Consider the following 23,106-nt stretch of genomic DNA (forward strand, 5'->3'; position numbering starts at 1 on the left):
AATTATTATTTGAAATTCTGATATTGTGATTTTCAATGAATTCTTTTCCGAGGTGATTTCCGGAATTTCATATTTATTTTTCATTCACCGATTTGAGATCTCCGAAAGATTTTCGAAATGAGATTTCGATGGAATTATTTCTTGTTTGTTTATCGACTTTCGGTTTTGGCATTGGGAATGCCTCGATGATGATTTTGGAATTGGTTTTGTTTCGAATCATGATGATACTCTTGGCGTGTGGGACACGTCGTTGGAAATTCATTTGCGAGAGTTGGGGAAGCCTTATGTATTTATGGATTTACTTGGTTTTCGGTTATGTTTCCCTGTGCCATACTGAGGGGTGATTTTATCATGCTAGCATTGATTTTCTGCCTTTGTGGCGCGGTGATGGGATCACCGTAGCCCTTCCGCCTTTGTGGCGCAGGTTACTGTCTCTGTGACAGTAATTCTGTAGCCCAGTATCCTATCGCTACACTTAGTGGTGTAAGGGTATATTACGGGAGTTATGGGAGTTCTTTAGCCTGGGAGGCTATCACCCAAGCCTGAGTGGCTTATTCGTATGGCTATCATCTTCCCCTACTTATACTATTTTTGACTAGCGGGGACTAGTCTGAGTTTTCTTAACCAGCGGGGCTGGACTTATATTTTCGAGTATTGAAATTTCAATCTTTTACTCTGTTGTTGTGACTAGCGGGGCTAGTCGGTTTTCTGGAGTTCAACGTTTTTCGGGTTATTTTCTTAAGTGTTTTATAAATGTTGCATGCATCCGGATTTTTTTTATATATCGAAAAATGTGGGAAAGTATGAAGTTTTATTTTGGTTTATTCATATTAAATTATTTATTTTTGTCCACTCACGCTAACGTGTTTTTCAATTACTTTCCCCTGGGCCCTTCGGTTTCAAATGCCCAGTTTGCAGGCGAAATTAGTTGAGGTCGGGCGTACATTGGAGTTGAGGCATAGTCAACAGCCTAGCTTCCGCGGTTGCCTTTGAGTTAGGTTGTCCTTATTTACCTTTCTATTAGAATTGCTCTGATTACCTATGGGATTTATGTTTTTCAAGTTGAGGTTTGTGTTTTGTGAATTGGAGATTGGTGTTGAGTTGGCGAGCAGGGTGGCTCCAGAAGTATAAGGATGATTTGATTTAGAAGTGTAAATGCTTTCTACAGGTTTTGGGTAGCCCATTTTAGGGGAAGTTCCGCCAAATTTTTGGTCGAATTTCTTCTAAGGTGGGCCCCGCAGGGCCACTTCGGATTTCAGGGTGAAATCCGGGGTGGGTCCTGTCATAATCCGAGCTCTTAAAGGTAAAATTGGGACTTGTTGCAGTTGAGAAATTTGTTGGGTTTGTTGTTTTGCAGCTACTGTCAAGTTTTGGTGGCCATCGGAGGTGGTGGCCGCCGGCACGTGGGTCCCACGCACCGCCACTGTGGGTGGCGCATGGAGGCGTGTTGGGCTGTGTTTTAATTCTAGTTTTTAGCCCATTAAATCCTGTAAATATTGTAGAGCTTGTATATGAAATTTGGTGAATTTTGGAGAAGCTTGGAATTAATTATGAATTTTTGAAGTTTAGGGTTTCGATTATCGAATTACGAGAATCCGGCCGTCGGATATCTCTCGGTTCTGCCTTGGAACCTTTAAATTAACGAATTGGTATTAGTAGTATAATTTGGGTTGCATCCAAGAAGAAGTGGAGATGTAATTATGAGGAATTGATTTTAGGAATCGTATTAAATTATTGAAGAATTATTCACGGAATGTAAATTGTGTACAGGACGACGTACCGAGCTATTGCTCGATGACGGAACACGAATGCGTGATCGTCGGAATAGTACTATGAGTGGACTTTTATTTTTAAATATTGATGCATGCATTTATTTTCTTAAATAATGCTCTAGTTTTAATCATATTACTTATTGAGCAAATGATTTGATTTTCGGAAATTCGATCTCGGTTTATCTCGTGGATTCGCTCTCGACAACGAGTTTCAAAGGTTGATTATGATTTATAATATTATTTGACAAATTGCTTATTTCCGAGGTAATTTTCCGGAATTAAGTATATTTCTAATTGCCGATTTAAGTTCCTGGAAGATTCTCGAGATGAGTTTCGATGGAGTTGGATTTTCTTATATATTTATCGACTTTCGGTTTTGGCATTGGGAATGCCTTAATGATGATTTCGAGATTTTTCTGGAATATTATCGGAAATGGGATTTCCTAAAGAAATTATAATGATTTATTAATTCTCGCCCATTTGTTTATGATTTCGAGACTATCTTGGCGTGCGGGGTCACGTCTTTGAATACATGGATTTTATCTTGAGAGATTTTGGAGAAGCCTTATGGATTTACGGATTTACTGGTTTTCGATGGTTTCTCCTCACCATACGCGGGTCATGTGATTAGGTCTCCTCCTCACCGACTTTGTGTTGGTGAGTGGCAGTTGAGGTAGCTTATTCTCCTCCTCACTTACTTTGTGTTGGTGAGTGGCAGTAGAGGTGATTTATTCTCCTCCTCACGTGGGTGGCAGTCGAGGTAATGTTCTCCTCCTCACACAATCTATGTGTGAGTGGAAGTCGAGGTTATTAGTTCTCCTCCTCGCACAATCTATGTGTGAGTGGCAGTCGAGGATAGGTAGAGCCTGGGAGGCTCCATTACCCGTATGGTGATATTTCTTCCCCATATCCTATCATTACATGACTAGCGGGGCCTAGTCTGATTTCCGTTTAACCAGCGGGGCTGGTCTTATTCTGTTGAGTATCGGAGTTTCCATCCTTCCTTTCAGTTGTTTGGGACTAGCGGGGCTAGTCGGTTTTCTTGAGCGGAACTCCTTTTGTTTCGTTTCCTAAATCAGTGCCTGCATCGGGAGATTTTTTTTTTTAATAATTAAATGTGGGGAAGTATAAAATCTCTTTTGTTTAAAATTGCTTATTTTTGTCCACTCACACTAACGTGTTTTCAATACTTTCCCCTGGGCCCTTCGGTTTCAAATGCCCAGTTTGCAGGCGAATTGGTTGAGGTCGGGCGTACACGGAGTTGAGGCATAGTCAACAGCATGGCTTCCGCGGTTGCCTTTGAGTTAGGTTGTCCTTATTTACCTTTCTATTAGAATTGCTCTGATTACCTATGGGATTTATGTTTTTCAAGTTGAGGTTTGTGTTTTGTGAATTGGAGATTGATGTTGAATTGGGGAGCAGGGTGGCTCCAGAAGTATAAGGATGATTTGATTTAGAAGTGTAAATGCTTTCTACAGGTTTTGGGTAGCCCATTTTAGGGGAAGTTCCGCCAAATTTTTGGTAGAATTTCTTCTAAGGTGGGCCCCGCAGGGCCACTTCGGATTTCAGGGTGAAATCCGGGGTGGGTCCTGTCAAAGTGTAATGAAAATTATGTTTGCATTGTGATTTTGATACGCAAAATATTTAGGTCGGAGAAGAATGAAGATCAACTTGCGTTTGCTGTCAAGGTCGTCTGCTGCTACTGCAATGGGTCTCAACACTGAAGAAGGTACGCCTCCAAGCCATATTGTTTTGGGTCATCTTGTATTGATTAATATGCAGTGTGTTTATGATCTTGGATTGATTGCTCATTCAGTTTAACATTACTTTCTTGTGGCCTCCCGTGCCAGACATGAACACGATATAGTCTCTGTATATTGGAATCCCATTTCCACTACCCCACATGACTATGTCCGCTTGTTCTTCAGCAGATTGATTAGCAATGTAGACTACAAACCGTCGGCCTCCCATAAAGGTAATATCAGTGGCTAACTAAAAAAAATGGAATCAAACCAAGAAAGAAAATTTGTAATCTACAAGTCCCCAGGCGATCGAGATTGTAGCTCTTGTTGATGGTTTTGTTCATCACCATTGAACCGCCCATTCCGTATGTCTGGCGCAGTGTATTTGGATACATTGTTAAATTTGAGTTGCATGCTTGTGGTTATCTGTATAACAATGTATTTTCTACTCATATCATCCAAGTAAGATTCATCAGTGACATCCCAATACCGGTACATGCCAGTGTCTTCGTTCGGTAAAACTTGGCTTCCACCGATGTTGATTCGGTAGACCATCTCCAGAGCTGTGCTATTTTCGACGTGATAGCTCACTTGGGTTCCCACATACTTGACCCCAGTACTCGCAGCTACAGAGTAGTAAGTTTAGTTGGCATTGACACAATTTCAATTCCATTGATAAAGGCGTATGCATTCGAGCTTGTCCTGTTTGGACTGAAGGTTAGAGATAGATGATTAGATGTTTCAATATTCAAACAGAATTTCTTGTATATTGTCTCCAAACATTCAGCATCTGCAATAAGAGAAGCATTGAAGTTGTAGAGAAGGGCATAGCCATCGGCTGTGACAAAGAAGAGGGCATCTGACCGAGTGAAGTTGGGATAGGAAATAAGATAGAAATACAAGCGAATGAACTTTTGGCCGGTAGTTAGGGGAATGTTGTAACTAAATTCAGAGCGGGAAATCTGTGCTGTGGTGTATGGCACTTGGCTGGTGGAGGACGAATGAGGTGGTGCTTTTCTGGCTTGGGACATATAACCAGCTTGTTATACTTCTACGGGGTGAAGTTTTGAGTCGATATCTCCTGTCCAAATTCGGTTGTCAATACGACTGGACTAGTTGTCTGAGGAACCAGAATTGAGAGCGATATCATCGGTGGGAGTGTATATAGGGCGCAACTCTCTAGATATGATCAACGTGACCATATACTAAAACAAGAAAAGGTATAGAGGAGCGAGAGTTGGTTTCATGGTCACTCTAATATGGATTAAGCTTTTGCTGCTGGGGACAAAGTTGCTCATGGATATGTGTTGTTGTGTTTCTCTCTAATCCACTTATTGGAATTTCTTGAGCAGAAGTAGGAACGATCATCAGTCAAAGGGTGAATGACTTTGACAAGTAGTACTACTGTCTTATAAACTGTGTTATTAGTCCTTGCAAATGAGAAATGTCTTTATGCATAAATTATTAGTTCAATCAGAACAGATTCTAAATTGGTGGAAAAGTCTTAAATTTGGTTGATCGATCTTTAGTCATTGACTCACAAATTTGGTATCATTTTACTCATTCATCAGCTTCACTGAAAATTTGGAAGTTCCATAGCAAAGCCAAATACAAGAATATCATTGTTTGGTTAAAAAAAAAAAAAATTTAAAAATTTCGTTGACATCTATCAACACAGCAAAAGTGGATATTGTGTACAATTAATCCATATGGATTTAAAGACGAGATTCACGAGTAACTCGGAGCCTTACCTAAACTGACAGTTTGGAACTTTGGATAGGTACAAAAAATTAAGGAGCTAATGATATATATTATTTATTCAAAATTACATTGCCAGACTACTAATTCTTTTTTTTTTTTTTGTTATCCACCAGTGTAAAACTAGATTACAAACAAGCTCACACAATTACATGTTCATTATTGACTTTAAACATACCATTGACGTCATAAGTAGAAGCCATTGCTGCAGCTGCAAAACAAAGATGAAGACGAGGTCGAAGTCTTCTGCTATTCACCAACTTAAGCTTCTGAATGGGCAGAACACTATGCTTGTAAAACAGTGGTGATAACAGGGACCCTAAACTCTTATTTATACAAGTACTAGTCCTAAGAATCCTCCCATAAAGGTTTTCCTTAAGGATCAAGTCTTGTATCTAAGAATCCTAATGCATCACAGTTTAGGACTTTCTTGTAGTCCAATTAATGGATTCCTAATCCAATGATAAATACACTATCACATTAGATATCTAGGTTGATTATTTTCCAAATCCATGTTGTATACGATTTAATGTATTTGATGGTTTCCTAGTTACTCTAGGATAACTTGTGATGAGTCCACTTTTGATCTAACAATCTCCCACTTGGACTATCACTGGTTATCAAGGACAACCAAAACTGAATAACATTAACTCGTTCACAACCAACTGAAGTGTGCACCAGAATAAGGAAAAGTCTCAAAATCCATTCAGCATGGTCAAAACACAGTTTCTTATGCAGTGCAAGGAAAAACATACACTTTAACAAAAATGCAGCACTTCCAGACCACTAACATAAGCCCCTGCATTCCACATATGCTATTAAAAACAAAATGATGCAGTATATGAACATCGTGTATTACCAGAAGATCATATACCTGAATGGTCCAACTGAATGTTTCAAAATGAAACTCAAGCAAAACCGAAAACACTGATGGTCTTAATGCTTGTACTTTAAACTGAAGGAACATGTTCACTGAAGTTACAAGACCATCTGACATTTAGGTAAATCAAGAACACAAAATAAAAGTTGCAAAGAATTTTAATAAAATTGCAGTAACACAATTTGAATGAAATACCTCGAGAATTTTTATTGATAATCAAAGTTCAATAATACATAAATTGTGATAATAACTGAACTGAAATCACAACTATCAAAAAATACATAGAACTCAGAAAATTACAAAACTTATAATTATTTGCTCTTAGCTAAATTAGGCTCCCACTGAACTTAAGAACCTAAACTAGGTAAAACACGAATGTTCTCAATATGTTTCTTGAATGCTGCAACTGACAATGCCTTAGTGAATGGATCTACAAGCTGAAAGTCTGTGCTTATACTCAATACTGAAATTTCACCATGCTTGACTCTCTCCCTCACACTGTAATACTTGAGGTCAATATGCTTTGAGTTATTTGACCTTTTACTGTTTTTACTGAAGAACACAGCTGCCTCATTGTCACAATAAATTACAAGAGCATCAGAAACTATATGACTTAAAATTCTAGTCTGCATCAAGAAATTTCTAATCCATAGCCCTTCACACATTCCTTCATATACTGCAATGAATTCTGCCTGCATTGTAGATGTTGTTACTAAGGTTTGTTTCATAGTTTCCAAGCAACAGCCCCTCCTGCAAGTATAAAAACATATCCACAAGTCGATTTCTTGGAATCAGGATAATTTCCTGCAAAGTCTAAGTCTGTGTATCCTATAAGCTTCAACTGTTCCACTTGTTTATACACAAGCATGTGGTTTTTAGTCCTCTGCAAGTACCTGAGTACTTTCTTTCCAGCTACCCAGTGTTCATGACCTGGATTAGACTGAAACCTGGAAAGAATACCAACTGCAAAAGACAAATCAGGTCTAGTGCAGACCTGAGCATACATTAGGCTGCCAACAAGCCTTGCATAAGGCTTGGACTCCATATCCACCTTTTCTACTTCATTCTTTGGACTTTGTTTCTTAGTGAGCTTATCTCCTTTAGACATTGGAACCTCTCCTGATGCACAAGTCTCCATGCCAAATATTTTCAGAATTTTAGCAATATAGTTTTGCTGGGATAATCCTAGCAAACCTTGTGCCCTATCTCTTATAATTTCTATTCCTAGTACATATGATGCCTCACCTAAATCCTTCATGTCAAAATTCTTTGACAGAAAAGCTTTGGTTTCTTTAAGTAGCTTTAAATTGATACTGGCCAACAAAATGTCATCAACATAAAGTACCAGAAATATAAATTGGTTTCCAGATGTTTTGAGATAAACACACTCATCCACTAAATTCTCAGTGAATCCAAAAGAAGAAATCACAGAGTCAAACTTTTTATACCATTGTCTAGAAGCTTGTTTTAAACTATAAATGGATTTTCTTAGCTTGCAGACTAAGTCTTCTGTTCCTGGTTCTATAAACCCTTCAGGCTGCTTCATGTAAATAACCTCATCGAGTTCTCCATTTAAGAAGGCTGTCTTGACATCCATCTGGTGTAGTTCCATATCAAACTGAGCTACAAGTGCCATAATGATCCTAAAAGAGTCTTTGGTTGAAACTGGGGAAAAAGTTTCAGTAAAATCAATACCCTCTTTCTGTGTGAAACCCTTGGCAACTAACCTAGCTTTATGTCTCTCAATATTCCCATTTGCATCTCTCTTGGTTTTAAATACCCACTTGCAGCCTATAGCCTTTTGTTTGGGGTCAGGTTTCACTAAATCCCAAACTGCATTGTGGTTCATGGACTCAATCTCAGCTTCCATAGCTTGTTTCCACTCACTTGACTGACTGCTTTCAATAGCTTGATTGAAAGTGACTGGATCATTGTCATCTGCAAGATCAATTTCAACTTCATGTTCTTGCAAATAAACAATGTAGTCAGAATCTTCCCCCCCCCCCCCCATAAGTTGGTTTCCTTGCTCTATTAGACCTTCTTAATTGGGGATTTTGATTTTGGTGTGGTTCTGCAGGCTGATCTTGAGGTTCTACAGGCTGTGGTTGATCAGTTAAGGGTTCAGGGTTAGCTTGATCATCTGCAAAATGCATTTCTTGATCAACAAGTTGATCTTGTGCATTTTGAGTTTCTGGAACACTAATGGCTGCTTGTGTATCATGAATTATAGGCAATATACTTTCAGTATGCTCATTTTCCACAATTTCTTCAAATTCTGAAGATAAATCCTCAAGACTTGTATTGTGAATTTTCTCGTCCAAGAATTTGACTTGATGTGTTTCAAAAATTCTTGGTGAGTGTTGAGCTGCATAAAGCTTATAACCCTTAGATTTTTCAGGGTAGCATATAAAATAGCAGCTTACTGTTTTAGGATCAAGTTTGTTAGTGTTTGGATTGTAGATTCTAGCTTCTGCAGGGCAGCCCCACACATGACAATGGTGGAGGCTAGCCTTTCTGCCACACCATAACTCAAAAGCAGTTTTCTCTATAGCTTTACTAGGTGTTCTATTGCAAACATAGTTTGCAGTCCTTAAGGCTTCACCCCATAAAAACCTAGGTAGGCCTGTTGTGCACATCATGCTCCTGACCATATTCAAAAGTGTCCTATTCTTTCTCTCAGCCACACCATTTTGCTGAGGATTATATGGTGTGGTATATTGAGCCTTAATGCCTTGTTCTTGCAGAAACAAGGCAAAAGGACCCTTTTGTTGTCCACTCTCTGTGTATTTTCCATAAAATTCACCACCTCTATCTGATCTAACAGTTTTGATTTTCTTCTCTAGTTGTTTTTCTACTTCAGCCTTAAATATTTGAAAAGCTTTAAGTGCTTGAGATTTTTCTGAAAGTAGATAAACATAACAATATCTAGAGAAGTCATCGATGAAGGTTATGAAATACATGTTTCCACAGATTGTTTGAGTTCTAAACGGACCACAAATGTCAGTGTGTATGAGCTCTAAAGGTGCTTGGCTTCTGTATGCAGTCTTTTTCCTTAAGTTAGTTATTTTTCCCTTAAAACATTCAACACAATCTTGTAAAGTTATTTTTCCCTTAAAACATTCAACACAATCTTGTAAATCAGAAAAGTCAAGTTCATTCAAGATATTGTTTTTAACCAAAATTTTCAATCTCTCTTTTGATATATGGCCAAGTCTTCTATGCCACAAATATGCAGACTTTTCATTGCATTTAGTTCTTTTAACACCAGTTAAAGTGTTACTCGATGTGTTATTATTTTCAACAAGAGAAATTTCTTGTTGACTGTGTGAACAATTTAACTGTAGGTAATCATTCAATATAACACCAGAACCAATTTGAACTGAATCTTTAAAAATAATAATTCCATTATTGTCAATAAGAAGTCTACATCCAGATTTAACCAAAAGAGAAACTGAAATTAAATTCCTTCTCATGGAAGGTACATAATAAACATTATCCAAAACTAACAACTTTCCTAAACCAAGATCTAATTTTAAGGTTCCAATAGCTTTGACTGCCACTCTCATGCCATTGCCTACACACAGGTTCACTTCATTACTTCTTGGGACTCTCTTCCTTATGAATCCCTACAGAGAATTAGTAATATGTAAGGGGCTTCCTGAATCAATCCACCAAGTTTTTGGTTCAACATTAACTAAATTAATTTCTAAAGAAAATAGTGAGTTAGAAAAATTACCCTTTTTGATCAACCAATTCTTAAAGCCTGTGCAATCTTTCTTCATGTGCCCTACTTTCTTACAGAAATAGCACTTGAACCTAAATGGTTTGTTGGCTTTAGCTGCTCCCGAGGTAGATCCTTTGTAGATGGTTTTGGTAGGCTTAAGCTTTGACTGGTTCTGGTATTTCTTCTTAGGCTTCTCAACAAGGTTGACTGAGGTGCTCGGCTCTTTTTCCTTCCTAATCCTGTCCTCCTCATTACACAAATGGCAATCAGCTATTTGAGGCTCCATTTTTCCTTCTGAGCATTGTAGCTGGTCCTTAGTTGGCTGAAACTATTAGGCAAGGAATGCAGTGCAGTGTGCACTACATAATCATCAGTGACGCCCATGTTGAGGTCCCTTAGCTGAGCATTAATCTCAATAAGCTTCATGATATGCTCTCTCACTTTTCCTGTTCCAGTGTACTTAAGGTCGTTAAATTCCTTTGCCAGCCTAGCTGCCTCAGCCTTATCACTTTCCCTATACATGTCATGAATGGCATACAGAAATCCATGGCTAGATCAGGTTCTTCTATGCTACCTCTAACTGCGTCTGACATAGTAGTCCTAATCACATTCTTTGCCATCTTATTAGCTTTATGCCACTCCTTATAATATTTCTTCTCTTCATCAGTGCTCTCACTAGTAAGCATCTCAGGTTCATCTTCAGTTAAGCAAAGGTCCATGTTCTGGTTCATGGCTATGTAAAAATCAACTTGGTTTCTCCACTTCTTGTAATTATAGCCAGTTAGGAGCTGAATGGTGTTCAAGGTCACAGTAGGGATTCCTAAAGAGCAAAAACAAAATAAAGTTTTGTAAGTTTTCAATCCAAAAGTTCTTATTATCTTAAGTTTGATGTTTTCTGTGACTTAAGTAATTTCAAGACAAAATAAACTACAACACAGAAAACAAAACACAAGCAATGCCATATTTCAACCAATAGTCCTTTTTATCTAAAATTAATATCATGCAACACTTTTAAGTAGAAGACATAATATTCTGAAGGTTCCAAATCAATAAGCCATATATGTTGAAAACAAGTTATCCAAAGAAAACAAATCACATCTTTAGACAGAAATTTGTATTCTAAGTATCCATATTTGAAAACAACAGTTATGCATATTGCTATTTGCATTCTAAAATCATACTGTACTACTTCTTTGGAAGTAAAATTATATGCATAATTTTAAAACACAAGATACAATTTTCAGGTTTGTTAACTCAAGGCCTTCTGCAAGAATTAATGAAGAGTGCTTTGTGCAATATGTTCATTTAAACCTACAGAAAACACAAACCAAAACGAGCTTGAAAACTTGTTTTCTATCCGGATCAATGATCTTTATAAGAAACTAAGCTCTTTGTACCTGTAAGATTTTAACAATGCCAAAGAATTTTGGGAGATTTCTGCATACATTGTCATACCAAAACACAGATACAAAACTCAAAAATTCACCTTAAACATGCATATCAAATCACAAGCAGAAGCAACATAGATATGCAAACACAAAACCAATTTCACAAGGCACAGAAGCATCCAAGAAATTTAAATTTCATCCGGTCACCATCTACTCTAGCCTATGCGCACGCCGGGAATGCTTCTAGGGTTCTTGTGCTCAACAATCCACAAAACAAAATTGAATCGAAACTGAATTTTTCTGTAAAAACCCACCTTTGCAAATTTCTTAATTTTGCTGCAAAAACATTCGCGGAAGCATGAATTCAAAAAACCAGAGTGCAGCAAAAACCATCCTTCTTGGCATCTTGATTCGACAGCATAAGGGTTTTGAATTCCCAGAAGGATGAATCATCCTTTGTGCTTTCGATTCCAAAAAACCCAGAAAACCCACTTAACTTAAATGACCGTTGTAAAACAACGGTCACCTTCTTTAGTTTATGAAGGAGCAAGTTTTCGGGCCGGGTATGGGCTTGGATCAGCACATTCTGTGACTTGGGCCTTGAAGGTTTTTCTGAAGAGGCAAAACGAGGCCTGTTTCTTTGCAAAGCAGAATTTTTTTTTTTTTGGTTTGAAAACATTAAAACGATTTTTACATCGAAAATAAATTTGAAGAACAATTTGTGAGCCTAAGCTCTGATACCAATTGTTAAACTAGATTACAAACAAGCTCACACAATTACATGTTCATTATTGACTTTAAACATACCATTGACGTCATAAGTAGAAGCCATTGCTGTAGCTGCAAAACAAAGATGAAGACGAGGTCGAAGTCTTCTGCTATTCACCAACTTAAGCTTCTGAATGGGCAGAACACTATGCTTGTAAAACGGTGGTGATAACAGGGACCCTAACCTCTTATTTATACAAGTACTAGTCCTAAGAATCCTCCCATAAAGGTTTTCCTTAAGGATCAAGTCTTATATCTAAGAATCCTAATGCATCACAGTTTAGGACTTTCTTGTAGTCCAATTAATGGATTCCCAATCCAATGATAAATACACTATCACATTAGATATCTAGGTTGATTCTTTTGCAAATCCATGTTGTATACGATTTAATGTATTTGATGGTTTCCTAGTTACTCTAGGATAACTTGTGATGAGTCCACCTTTGATCTAACCACCAGTGCAAGGTGACGACTGACAACACAACTTGAACGGCAGAGACTTGGTGGACTTGGGGTCTGAAAAAGAAAGCAGATCCCATTCTAATGATTTTACTCTGAGGTGCAGTGTTTAGTTGACGGAGTGAAACAACACATACTGGTGCCCAATGACTTGGAAAGTCTTTCATTACAAAGCATAAAAGACGCACAAGACTGGCATGGTGATTGAAACTTACTTAGAAGTTACATAGCTTGGAATATTCAACAAAGACGCATAAGACTTTCACATTTCCTAAACTCATGCATAGGATTACTAACATAACAAATGAGTTGAAATTATTGATAGATTATAGGGTAATGCTACGTGAACTACTTTTTTTAGTACCACATGTTTTCCATCTTATATGACACCTGATATAATACACATATATACACTCCTATTATTCTACGAAGATCGCTCTCATCTTGTTAACAATGTTGCTCATCGATTATCTACCAACCGGATCGATAATCTCAGAGAAGATCGTACCAGTCAACCTTTGAACTGATTCGTTCGCCCCACAATCTTGTTCACTGGACCCTTCATTGTCCTTGATCGAAACAATCTCATCTTCATGCGTCCTTTCAACGTCATCAATATAATCCTCATTGTTCTGTTGCAACTGCAATGCAAATTGAAGCCCTCTCACCACATCATTCATCGAAGGACGATTGATTCCATTATCATCTATGCAACTCATCGCCATGGTAACAAATTTGTGCAAGCATCGTGCCCCAATCTTACCGTTTAACTTTGGGTCAATAATTTGATCAAGTTTCCCATTATGATGACACTTCTTGGCCCATCCAGCTAAGCCAACTCGATTATTCTCTACGGTTGTTATAGCTGGCCTTCCACACAATACCTCGCACAACACTACACCAAAGGAGTACACATCAGACTTCTCAGTTAATTGTTGACGTCGATAGTAATCCGGGTCAAGATATCCAAAACTACCCTTCACCTTCGTGCTTATGTGGGTCTTGGACACGGTGATTGTGCCCTTTCTCGACAACCCAAAATCTGAAACCTTGCTACCCATTTCTCATCCAATAATATGTTTGTGCTCTTTACGTCACGGTGAATGATGGTGCCCTCAGTACCTGTGTGAAGATAGTGCAAACCTTGCGCCGCGCCAATACAAATTTGAAGCCGATGTTCCCATGGAAGAGGTGGATTATCAGTGTGGTAGAGATGGTCACGAAGAGTCCCACGTGGCATGTAATCGTACACCAAGATCATCTCACCTTTATCGGCACAAAATCCGATAAGAGACACCAAATGGCGGTGGCGGAGTCGAGAGAGCATCTCAATTTCCGTCCTAAACTCTCGGGACCCTTGTGATGACATGGCTTTCAGCCGTTTGATTGCAACTGGAGTGCCTCCACCATCGATGAATCCTTTGTATACGTTGCCAAATCCCCCAGCTCCAATAATGAAAGTATCATCGAAGTCTTTGGTGGCGGCTTTGATCTCTGCCAGTGAAAAGTAACGACACAAATAAGATGGTAAAAGTGACCCAGTGGTCATGGCTGGCCTCGTCATCCTGTGGCTGGAGCTGGAGTCCTTGAGTTTTCTTACACGCCTGAAAACTAAAAACCCGACTAGGGAAAGAACAAGTGAGACCGAAACTACACCGGCAAGGATAGCAAGCATGGGAATTGACTTCTTCTTCGGGATTGGGTCGGGATTGGGTCCGGCGAGATTGCCGTTTGTGTCATTTAGTTTGAAGATTTCGAGCCCATTCAAAATTGCATTACTATACCGAGTTTTCGAATCGTCTGGATTTGCTCGTAGTGCAACAATGATATCAACTTTACTTTTCTCCTGGTTTGGAAGACTGGGCACGAACACAAGGTAGTCTCTATATACGGGAATCCCTTTTCCTCCAGTCCATTGGATTATGTCCGCTTTCTGTTCCGCTGGTTGGTCGGCTATAAAAATCTGAAACACACGATCTTGCGGCAACTCAAATATAATTTCACAAAAATGGAGCCTCACCAGGTAATCAAATTGTGGATCTACAGGAAACCCCCAGGTGAGATTATAGCTCTTGCTGATGGTTCTGTTCGCCTCAATTGACCGGCCGCTTCGGTAAACATCTACCGGCGCAGTGTAGTTCGGGACCATTTCAAATCTGTTCGGGATTTTTGCAAATCTAATAATACTCTTATTGCTTTGTGATAACATGCTCAAAGTTCTACTTTGATTATTTAAGTAGATCTCGTCTGTTGAATACCAGGTGCGGTACATGCCCGTGTCTTCATTCGGTGAGATTGGAATTCCGCCGACGTTGATTCGATAGATCATCTCCATAGCGGTGTTGTTTTCCACTGGGTTCCGGTTTTCGGTGCCTATAACACTAGGCCCATCGCCTTCTTCGGCAGTGTAGTAGAGATAGGCAGGCATGGACATAATTTCAATCCCGTTGATAAACGCGTATCCATCTTTGCTGGGAGTGAATGTGATGTTCAGCCTCTGTTGTTCCGGCTCAATGTTAATACAGAATTCCTTGAGCATCGTCTCAAAATAATCAGCATCTGCAGTGACAGAAGCGTTGAAGTCTTTGAGAAGGGTGTAGCCACCGGCTTTGACAGAGAAGAGAGACTTGGAGCGCTCGAAGTCAGCGTTGTATGAGCCTGGGAAGAAGTATAAGCGAATGAACTTCTGGCCGGGACTGACGGGAAATCGGTAAGTGAATTCCGAGCGAGAAAGCCGTGCTGTGGTGTACGGTACTTGGCTGCCCGTCGAGGACGACGGTGGTGCTTTCAAAACTTGGGATGCGCTACCAACTTGTATAGGGGAAAGCTTTGAGTTGATATCTCCACTCCAAGTTTGAGAATCATAGTCACTGACCATGTCGCCGGATGAGCCACAGTTGAGGTTGATATCATCGGTTGGAGAGTACTCTCCGGTCACCAGTAGGGTGACGAAGAGGAGAAACAAGCTGAAAGGGTAAAGAGGAGCGAGAGTCGGTTTCATATTGGGTAATTAGTACTGTATGATTGTAGAGAGGGATTTTAATAAGGGAGGAAGATATGTATGGTTGTGTTTCTCTCTAATCTTGATCTTTTGGCTCTGCATGTCAATTAACATCAATCAACTATACTCTGGCACTTTTTTCTTTTTGCTTTTGTTTACGCCCAGTGGACTTGACTAGTTGAATAGTTGACTAGAAACCAATGTGTTTAAACTAAACTAGAAATTAAACCTGCACTTTGCTGCGGAATTGGGTTTGTAAATAAATGATAATGATAAAATATAAAAGGAAAATTATTGCATTCTATTGAAACAGTGAAAGATTTTTTATACAAAAATGTCAACCTAACAAAAGTGTATTAAAAAATAGGTTAAAAAAGTAGCCACTGGAGTTGGTTTAGAAATGCTAGTTGTACAACAGGTTTAGCTGCATCAGTTGTATAGTAGGTGTAAAAAAGTGCCTGCTCCAATTGTAGTTGTACAAAATGTTGGAGTTAATCCAAACTATTAGTTACCTGCAAAAGGAACAGCATGTCTAAGATATAGCACTAAGCAAGAGAAAAGTGGTAGTGGTAGGTTCAAAAAAATTATGAAGTCGGTTTAAAGATCATATTATCAAATTTACCAGCAGTCATTGCGGCTGCACAAAATGCTGGAGCTCGAGTTGCTATCTCGTTGATGAGTACAGATTTCATTGTTTCTTTAAGCTGTAAAGAAGAGATAGGATATGTCAACATTTTCAAATGTTTTTATGCGGAACAGAGATATAGGTAAACAGAATTAAGTGAATTGATCCAATTAGAAGTGTATGCAAAGGAAAGTAAAAGTTATATGGTGATTAGCAAACACTAAAAACAATAGCAAAAAAATAAAAATAAAAAAACACAGCAACAACCAAATTCTCACAACTTTGTTTTAGAAGGGGAATAACAATTTCGAGTGTTTCTCAAACACAAAAACTTAGATACAGGTTAAGAAGGTATTATTAAATCGTTACCTAGCCTTCTAGAATTTGAGATCAAGGGAAAAAGAAAACAACATATTTACAAACCTTTGCATTCCAATCCCTAGCCCTACCTCTCTAAAATGAATGATACTAACCATTTTAAGAAGATTTCTGGGTTGGGAACCAGCATTTAAATCAAGCATTTTCAAGAATAATCAGATTAATAAAATTTCATAATAGAAGGTGTACTTTTTAAGTGAGTTGTGAAAGTATGGTCTTAGTTTTAATGATGAGGAGGCAAGGGGAGCATCAGAAATAAGTGTCGTATAGAAAATGAATTTAAATGTTGATTGATAGGTAGAGTACCTACCTAGTTGGAAGAAGCATTGTCCTGCGGCAGAGCTAACTTTATGAAGTCGCCGAGATTCTGCTGATGCAATATTTTTTTAAACTGAAAGATCAACAAGGTCTCAATCTTGAGGTACGATTCATGCATATAGGTGCTTAGGTCATCCATGAAGCTTTCCTTAGTCACCTGAAAATTAACACTTCCTGCAAGTGTAGTATTAACTAACCGTGTGAAAGGCCAGCATATACATTCACTCTGCCCCCAGGTTGCAACTGAAAGCATTTAGTCTTCTGCATTTATCTTTTTAGCTACAACTTTTCACTCACGAATCAGAACTATAAGTGGTACTACTATTTCTAAACATGTCTACTACAGATGAAATTGGGATAGCTTATTACCGATATCAATGAACCTTCCTTTTAATTCTAAAAGCTGATCAGCATCCTGCATGGAAAAGTACTTCATCACTAATTGGTTTGAATCTAATTCATTAATACCATCCAAGCAATATAGTGTCTATGTAATCCACCACCCAAAATGCAATCACCTACGCCTTCCCCCCAAATGAAAACATCCCCTAAAGCATCACCGTCATCATGACCACAGCCTTGACTTGATGAGCTAACTGCACTTGGTAAACTAACTCTAAAAGCATCCGTTCGACCATTCATTCCATCTGAGCCTCCTGATGACAGAGACTGAAATGAGCCAGAAGCAGAATCTGAAGGAAAGGGAACTTTCGGAGGGAGGGCATATAACATGGCATCTGATAAAGCCTTCTCCAAATGGACTTTAGGAGGGCTTTCAGCTGTAGCATGAGGATCAAAGGCTTCCACTTCATCCTGCATTAGTCACACGAAGACAATTTACTTGTATATTACAGTTACACACAGTATTAACAACAGAGACAAAAATAGAACACCTTCTGTGAACTATCACCACTACAAAATGGAGAGCTCAAAGGAGAACTTCTTTGCGTGTGTGATCTTGGACTATTTGCTTCAGAGGTAACTCCACTTTTTGTTTCTGCTCTTCCCTTCTGTTGAAGGCCGCGTGATATTAATGCTTTTAGACCAGTAAACCAGACTTCAGCTTCATCTTTATCCTTGCATATCTGGTATAAGAAATTAGCATCAAAGTGTACAAAATTAGTAAACAAAGTTTAACGAAGAACACCAGCAATAATAACAAACTATTCATACAGTTAATACCAAAAAGCGGAAAAGATTTGACAGAGAAATAGACAGAAATTATAATTTTTGAGAAGATAAACAGAAATTACAATGAAGGTTATCAATAATTTTCAGCAACGATAGTAAAATTCACAAAATTAAGGGAAAGACTAGTTGAACTAGGAAACAGAACACCAAAGAATCAGATAAGATAGCAGGGTATCACCACCAAATAAGATGCTTACCAAATCTAAAGACCTGTCATCAATCATCATATAAAAGAGAAAATGACTGATATTCCTTCTCAGGCCGAGGATACCTTTGAAAGACTGGCTGCAGTATATACAAATAAAGGAATGTTTTGTTACCATGTGACAACTAATAAATGAAGGAGAAAGCAATATATGGGTATTGCAGCATTAAAATCTTCATCATAAGCAAACATCACATAAACATGTGGGCATATGTTATTACAAGGAATCAAAGATCACTTTCCTTGCAAGATCAAACATCTAAAAAGACCAATGTAGATAAACATCAAAACTCAAACATTGGATAGGTATATTCAGAATTGCATACAACTAAAACATTATAATTGCAAGTTACCAAAATTCTAATCTAAGCTTAGGAAATGACAACACCAGCTACCCCACCCTTTTACCACTGAAGCCATGGTGGAATGCACCTTTTCCTCATTCCCCCTCCTGTATGAAAATATAAACAGCAGCCTATCATATGACCCTATATTATAGGCCAGACATACAGGCAACCATCTACAACGAGGAACTTATGCAAGCATGCAAGTACGCAAAAAAAAAAAAAAAATAAACTCATAACTATGTCTCACACTAGCTAAAATATTTAAACTTCATACACAGTAAGGGTAAGCAAAGAAATACGCCCAAAATTGTATAAACCTTTCCTCCTTTCCAGGTTGCCTGCCTATAATAGATTCAGTACGTGAAATAATCAATTATGGTATAGAACTCTTGAGCTTTTTCCCCTTCTTTTGAGGAATTGGGATCAGTTGTATACAGCACTTAGTTTACAGCTAGTAGTTTACGACTAACGTACGTTTTACTTTGATTAAAATAACATGTAAATGTTGTCTCCTTCACATGTTAACCCAAGTATAAATCATACAAAAGCAAAATTGAAGCTCACTCATCCAGAAAATACATTTGGTCATGCTATGGCCATGCTACTAACTGTTGTTATTGTACATTAAGCTAAAAGTTGCATTTGAAATCAAATGCCACAAATCTACAACTATCATTAGCAAAGCTATCAAATACTAGTGGATGGTTCTTGTTATCTACAAGGCCATATGTTGTAGTGTTCTCCATTTGAAAAAGGTGCAAGAGATCTCAGCATGAAGAACTTACAGTGCGTTGGCCAGGTATAATTCTAGAGACATGGCTTAGTTTAACATATTTCTCATCTTTGCCTGAGTACCATATCAGAACAGATTCATCCTGAAAGTAAAATGGAAAAATTCAAATCAAGACTGAAGAAAAAGGAAATTCACAGCAAGAAGTAATGCCTACTACATCACAAGAAACTGCAACAACTACCTCACAGAAAGCATAAGTATGAAATGGCTATCAGCCTAATAAAATGATCATGAAGGTGTAATAATTTTTAAAGACAGTGTAGCTCAGAACAAAAGAATTTCCCAAAAAAAAAAAAATTACAGTTTCCATGAAGATGGCCAGGTATACTATTGTGCAAAGCATCCTAGATTTAACGAATGAAAAGGCATATACAACTATGAACCTCAAGCAGTATGATGTTCTCCGCGCTGTCTAAAATTTCTTACTGAAACAATGCCAAGTCTATCGGAGTCTCTCTTTTCAGCAATACTTCTTTATTGAGCATAAACGATCTCATTGTTTTGTCATCCTATTCAAGCTCTTTTTTTCGCTTTTATTCCTATAAGCAGCATGTAAAAGGACTTGTATCATATCACATTACTGCAGGTATTGCTGAAATACACGAATATCTAAGATATCCTCCTAACTCTAAAGTGATGGCAGATATTGGCTTTCAACTCATGTGGCCTGCCCATCTTACTCTTGCAGCATATCACCTGTCAGGCTATCAGTAGATGATCACTTAGTTGGACACTCATGCAATTTATAAGATCAGGGGAACCATAGCGTCCAGATAACTAAGAACATGCGTCACTTTTTGCTGTATGTGTCAAGGTTTTTAGTCAGACAAAACCTTTCGGTTCTGGCTCTCATTTGGAAGTACCTAGTCCCAGCCTTGAGGTATCCTTGTCAGTGTTTCTTAATATATACAGGTAGTAGTTTTTCCTCGGCCACACAGTCTTACATATTATGTTGCCAGACAATGAATCATAACCATTAACTAGGGAGAATGATGTTTGAATGTTAGTCCTGATTTAAACATAGCAGGCTAAGAATCTGACATACATATACAATAACAATGTATATAGAAATTTTATGATTTCATCAATAAGTTTTACTTTTCTCCTGGTTGACGAGAAGCTGATTTCAGTTTGACTTTTGAAGAAGTTAAATGTTTCATAGAATATCCCTTTTGACATGTCATATAGTACAATACAAAGTAAGTGAAGCAAGAATAATAAAAATTGCACTAACAACCGATCTTAAGGAACTAATCAAACAGAAACACGAGAGCAAGAGCAATATGCAATATGCAACAAAGAAGAAGAAACATGACAACACACTTAGAGTACTTTATTAATCTCAAGTTCATTCGGACATACATTGGACAGTCTGAAAGGACAAAATTTGGGCTTTCCTCTGCGTCCATACTTCAGTAATTGTGACCCCTTTTTTAGAGCAGTGATGGCCTGTTTTGAAGAATGAACAGAGAACATCAATTAGAACAAACTCCAGATGTTTTGCAATCTAGTAATTGTGTTGAAAAAAAAAATTCAATATAAAAAAAGCACCATAAAACTTGATTTAGTGGGGATCTCTTTCTACACTGTTTAAAACAAGGAGCACCAACCCAAACATTAAACATATTGAGCGTATCTAAGAAGCCTTCCCTTTCCATCTGAAAAAGGAATGCCATGTCTATTTGAGTGAAGTCAGACAATTATTGCCTTTTACCAATGTGATATCATGTCACTTCATTTGATCATATGTGAAGCCTTTCCATATATGGATTTGTACACAGCTGTTCATCGAGTTTAATTTTATTCCAGCCATCAAGCAACTTCACCCAAGTTCACTAGATATTAGTCAATCACTCCATTTGCTGCAAAGTGGTTGCAGTCTTATACTATCAATTTTTTTATTTTTTTTTCATTCATTGAACTTTCTTTAACTTTTTCTTTCCTTATCTCTTCACTAAACCACGCAGCCATAAATGTCATATGGAAATGTAGACAAAAACACCTGAGTTATCTCCTAGGTGTATATAGGATTCACTAACACAATCCTAGGTGTATATACGGCTCCCTAAACCCTAAATAATGCACGCTGAAACCATACAATTTGTCCAGGAAATGCTATTAAGAGTGCAATTACTTGCTTATATATGAAAATAAGTCATGTTAAGCAAATTTCAGTAACCTATTTCATCAATGCAGCTTAAGCTATAAAAACAATAATATCCGAAGCTTGTCGTTCAATAATCTACTATAATTTTAACTTATTAAGAACACTAATGCCAGCATAAGCTATTTTTAACATATCTAACTCACCTATTTCATCAATACAGCTCTAGTCCAAACTCAAACAAAACTAAGCAGCACTGAAAAAACTACCAAACCTATAAGACGAAGTAAAAGTGAAAAACGATGATATCCGAAGCTTCTCAGTCAACAATCACCACCAATTTCAACTCGAAAAGCGAAACTGAGCTCCAGAGAGAGAAGGAAACTTTACCAAATGAATGTCCCTTTCGAGTGGGCCCGCCTTCGCCTGATCGGCAGTCATCCTCTCCATGCGCAACATCAACGACTCAATCGAGCCTTCCCTGCCGAAACCCTAGCCTCCGCGGCAGCTCCCATTGCCTGAGCTTGTAGAAAAAACGCAATCGCAGCCGCGGATTGAGACCGGTTCAGTGGCCGGCGAGCTGAAATTGCAGGTGTCTGAATCGAGGTGAGAGCAATGGCGGTGAGGTTAGGTAGAGGACGAGAGAATGTGGCCAAAGGGAGAGAGAGTGTTGTGATTCCCGAGATTCTGGGGGTCTCGGTTAATCCGAGGCTCTTAAAGCTGTGATTGATTGATTGTGTGGGAAGGGAATAAATCGGGCTCTGGGGAAAAGGAAAGGGGCAGAGAGAGAGAGAGAGAGAGAGGGGAAAGCGAGGGAAAGAAAAATAGTGAAAGCGAGAGAAAGAGAGAGAGAATCTGAGTGAGTAGAGAGAGTGAGGGAGTGATGGTCTCGAAAGCGACTGATTCATCTCCTGGAGTGGCGTAGGACTCCTGCTTATATTTTTTTCTTTTTTCTTTTTTGGGAAAGAGCTGAATAGTCAACGATGACTTTTTTGGGTCAATCATCCACTGGCGTCTTGCCACGACCAGATAGAAACAAATTAACGGGCATAGGGTTTTTTTTTATATATATTTTTTTATTTTTATATTTTTCTATCTGATAATTTTATATTATTATTAAGCTGAACTGTTGTAATTGTTTTCTAAATTTTGTTAATATTTCAAGAGTAATTTTGATACATTTTCTCGTGTTTTGGTTGACATATATCGTGTAACTGACGAATTCTCTTAAATATAACTATTACTATTATAAAATCGGTGTATGCAAAGAATTCATGAATGAATCTCTTTTAATAAAAAAAGTAAACTTTATTTAATGAATGAATAGATTTCAATGCATTAGAAGGATTGGTTGTAGCCTAAATACCACGACACATATTTCTACCATGATATATAGTTACGGTTAGTCATTATTAATGAGATCCATGAGCCGAAAAAGAGCCTAACCTTTAACTAAACTTTACAGCCATATCTGCGAGCTATAATAAAAGGTAACCAGGCATGAATGTCATAATACAAGAAGGCCACCAACATCAAGAAGAACACTTCATCCTCTTCACACCGTGTCTCAAAAGACCAAAACAACTAGATCATGTGCAAGGGCAATTTACCATCATGTTGATAACTAGGAGGCAAATGTTACAGTTCATCTTC

General features: G+C 38.1%; 2 protein-coding genes and 1 pseudogene across 3 annotated transcripts; all 3 read right to left on the reverse strand.

The window, feature by feature from the left end:
* Positions 1-3,584: 3,584 nt before the first annotated feature.
* Positions 3,585-6,850, reverse strand: LOC133716143 (receptor-like protein kinase FERONIA). The gene is made up of 6 exons (XM_062142875.1): positions 6,508-6,850; positions 6,147-6,262; positions 5,451-5,541; positions 4,296-4,373; positions 3,908-4,140; positions 3,585-3,764 (listed from the first exon to the last, which is right to left on the reverse strand). The coding sequence occupies exons 1-6, from the start codon at positions 6,848-6,850 to the stop codon at positions 3,585-3,587; spliced, it is 1,041 nt and encodes a 346-aa protein (XP_061998859.1).
* A 5,878-nt stretch (positions 6,851-12,728) lies between these two features.
* LOC133715374 (receptor-like protein kinase FERONIA) lies at positions 12,729-15,492 on the reverse strand (annotated as a pseudogene).
* A 275-nt stretch (positions 15,493-15,767) lies between these two features.
* Positions 15,768-22,341, reverse strand: LOC133715375 (PH, RCC1 and FYVE domains-containing protein 1-like). Of its 2 annotated transcripts, none has more exons than XM_062141862.1 (9): positions 21,844-22,341; positions 20,712-20,798; positions 19,342-19,431; positions 17,707-17,898; positions 17,332-17,626; positions 17,183-17,228; positions 16,806-16,987; positions 16,115-16,196; positions 15,768-16,004 (listed from the first exon to the last, which is right to left on the reverse strand). In XM_062141862.1, the coding sequence occupies exons 1-6, from the start codon at positions 21,910-21,912 to the stop codon at positions 17,221-17,223; spliced, it is 741 nt and encodes a 246-aa protein (XP_061997846.1). In that variant the 5' UTR covers positions 21,913-22,341; the 3' UTR covers positions 15,768-16,004; positions 16,115-16,196; positions 16,806-16,987; positions 17,183-17,220. The 2 variants fall into 2 exon arrangements, with proteins under 2 accessions (XP_061997846.1, XP_061997847.1); XM_062141863.1 differs by adding an exon at positions 18,202-18,289 and having other exon boundaries at positions 16,806-17,228.
* Positions 22,342-23,106: the final 765 nt, after the last annotated feature.

The sequence above is a fragment of the Rosa rugosa genome, chromosome 6 (genome assembly GCF_958449725.1).
Source record: "Rosa rugosa chromosome 6, drRosRugo1.1, whole genome shotgun sequence".
NCBI classification, from domain to species: domain Eukaryota; kingdom Viridiplantae; phylum Streptophyta; class Magnoliopsida; order Rosales; family Rosaceae; genus Rosa; species Rosa rugosa.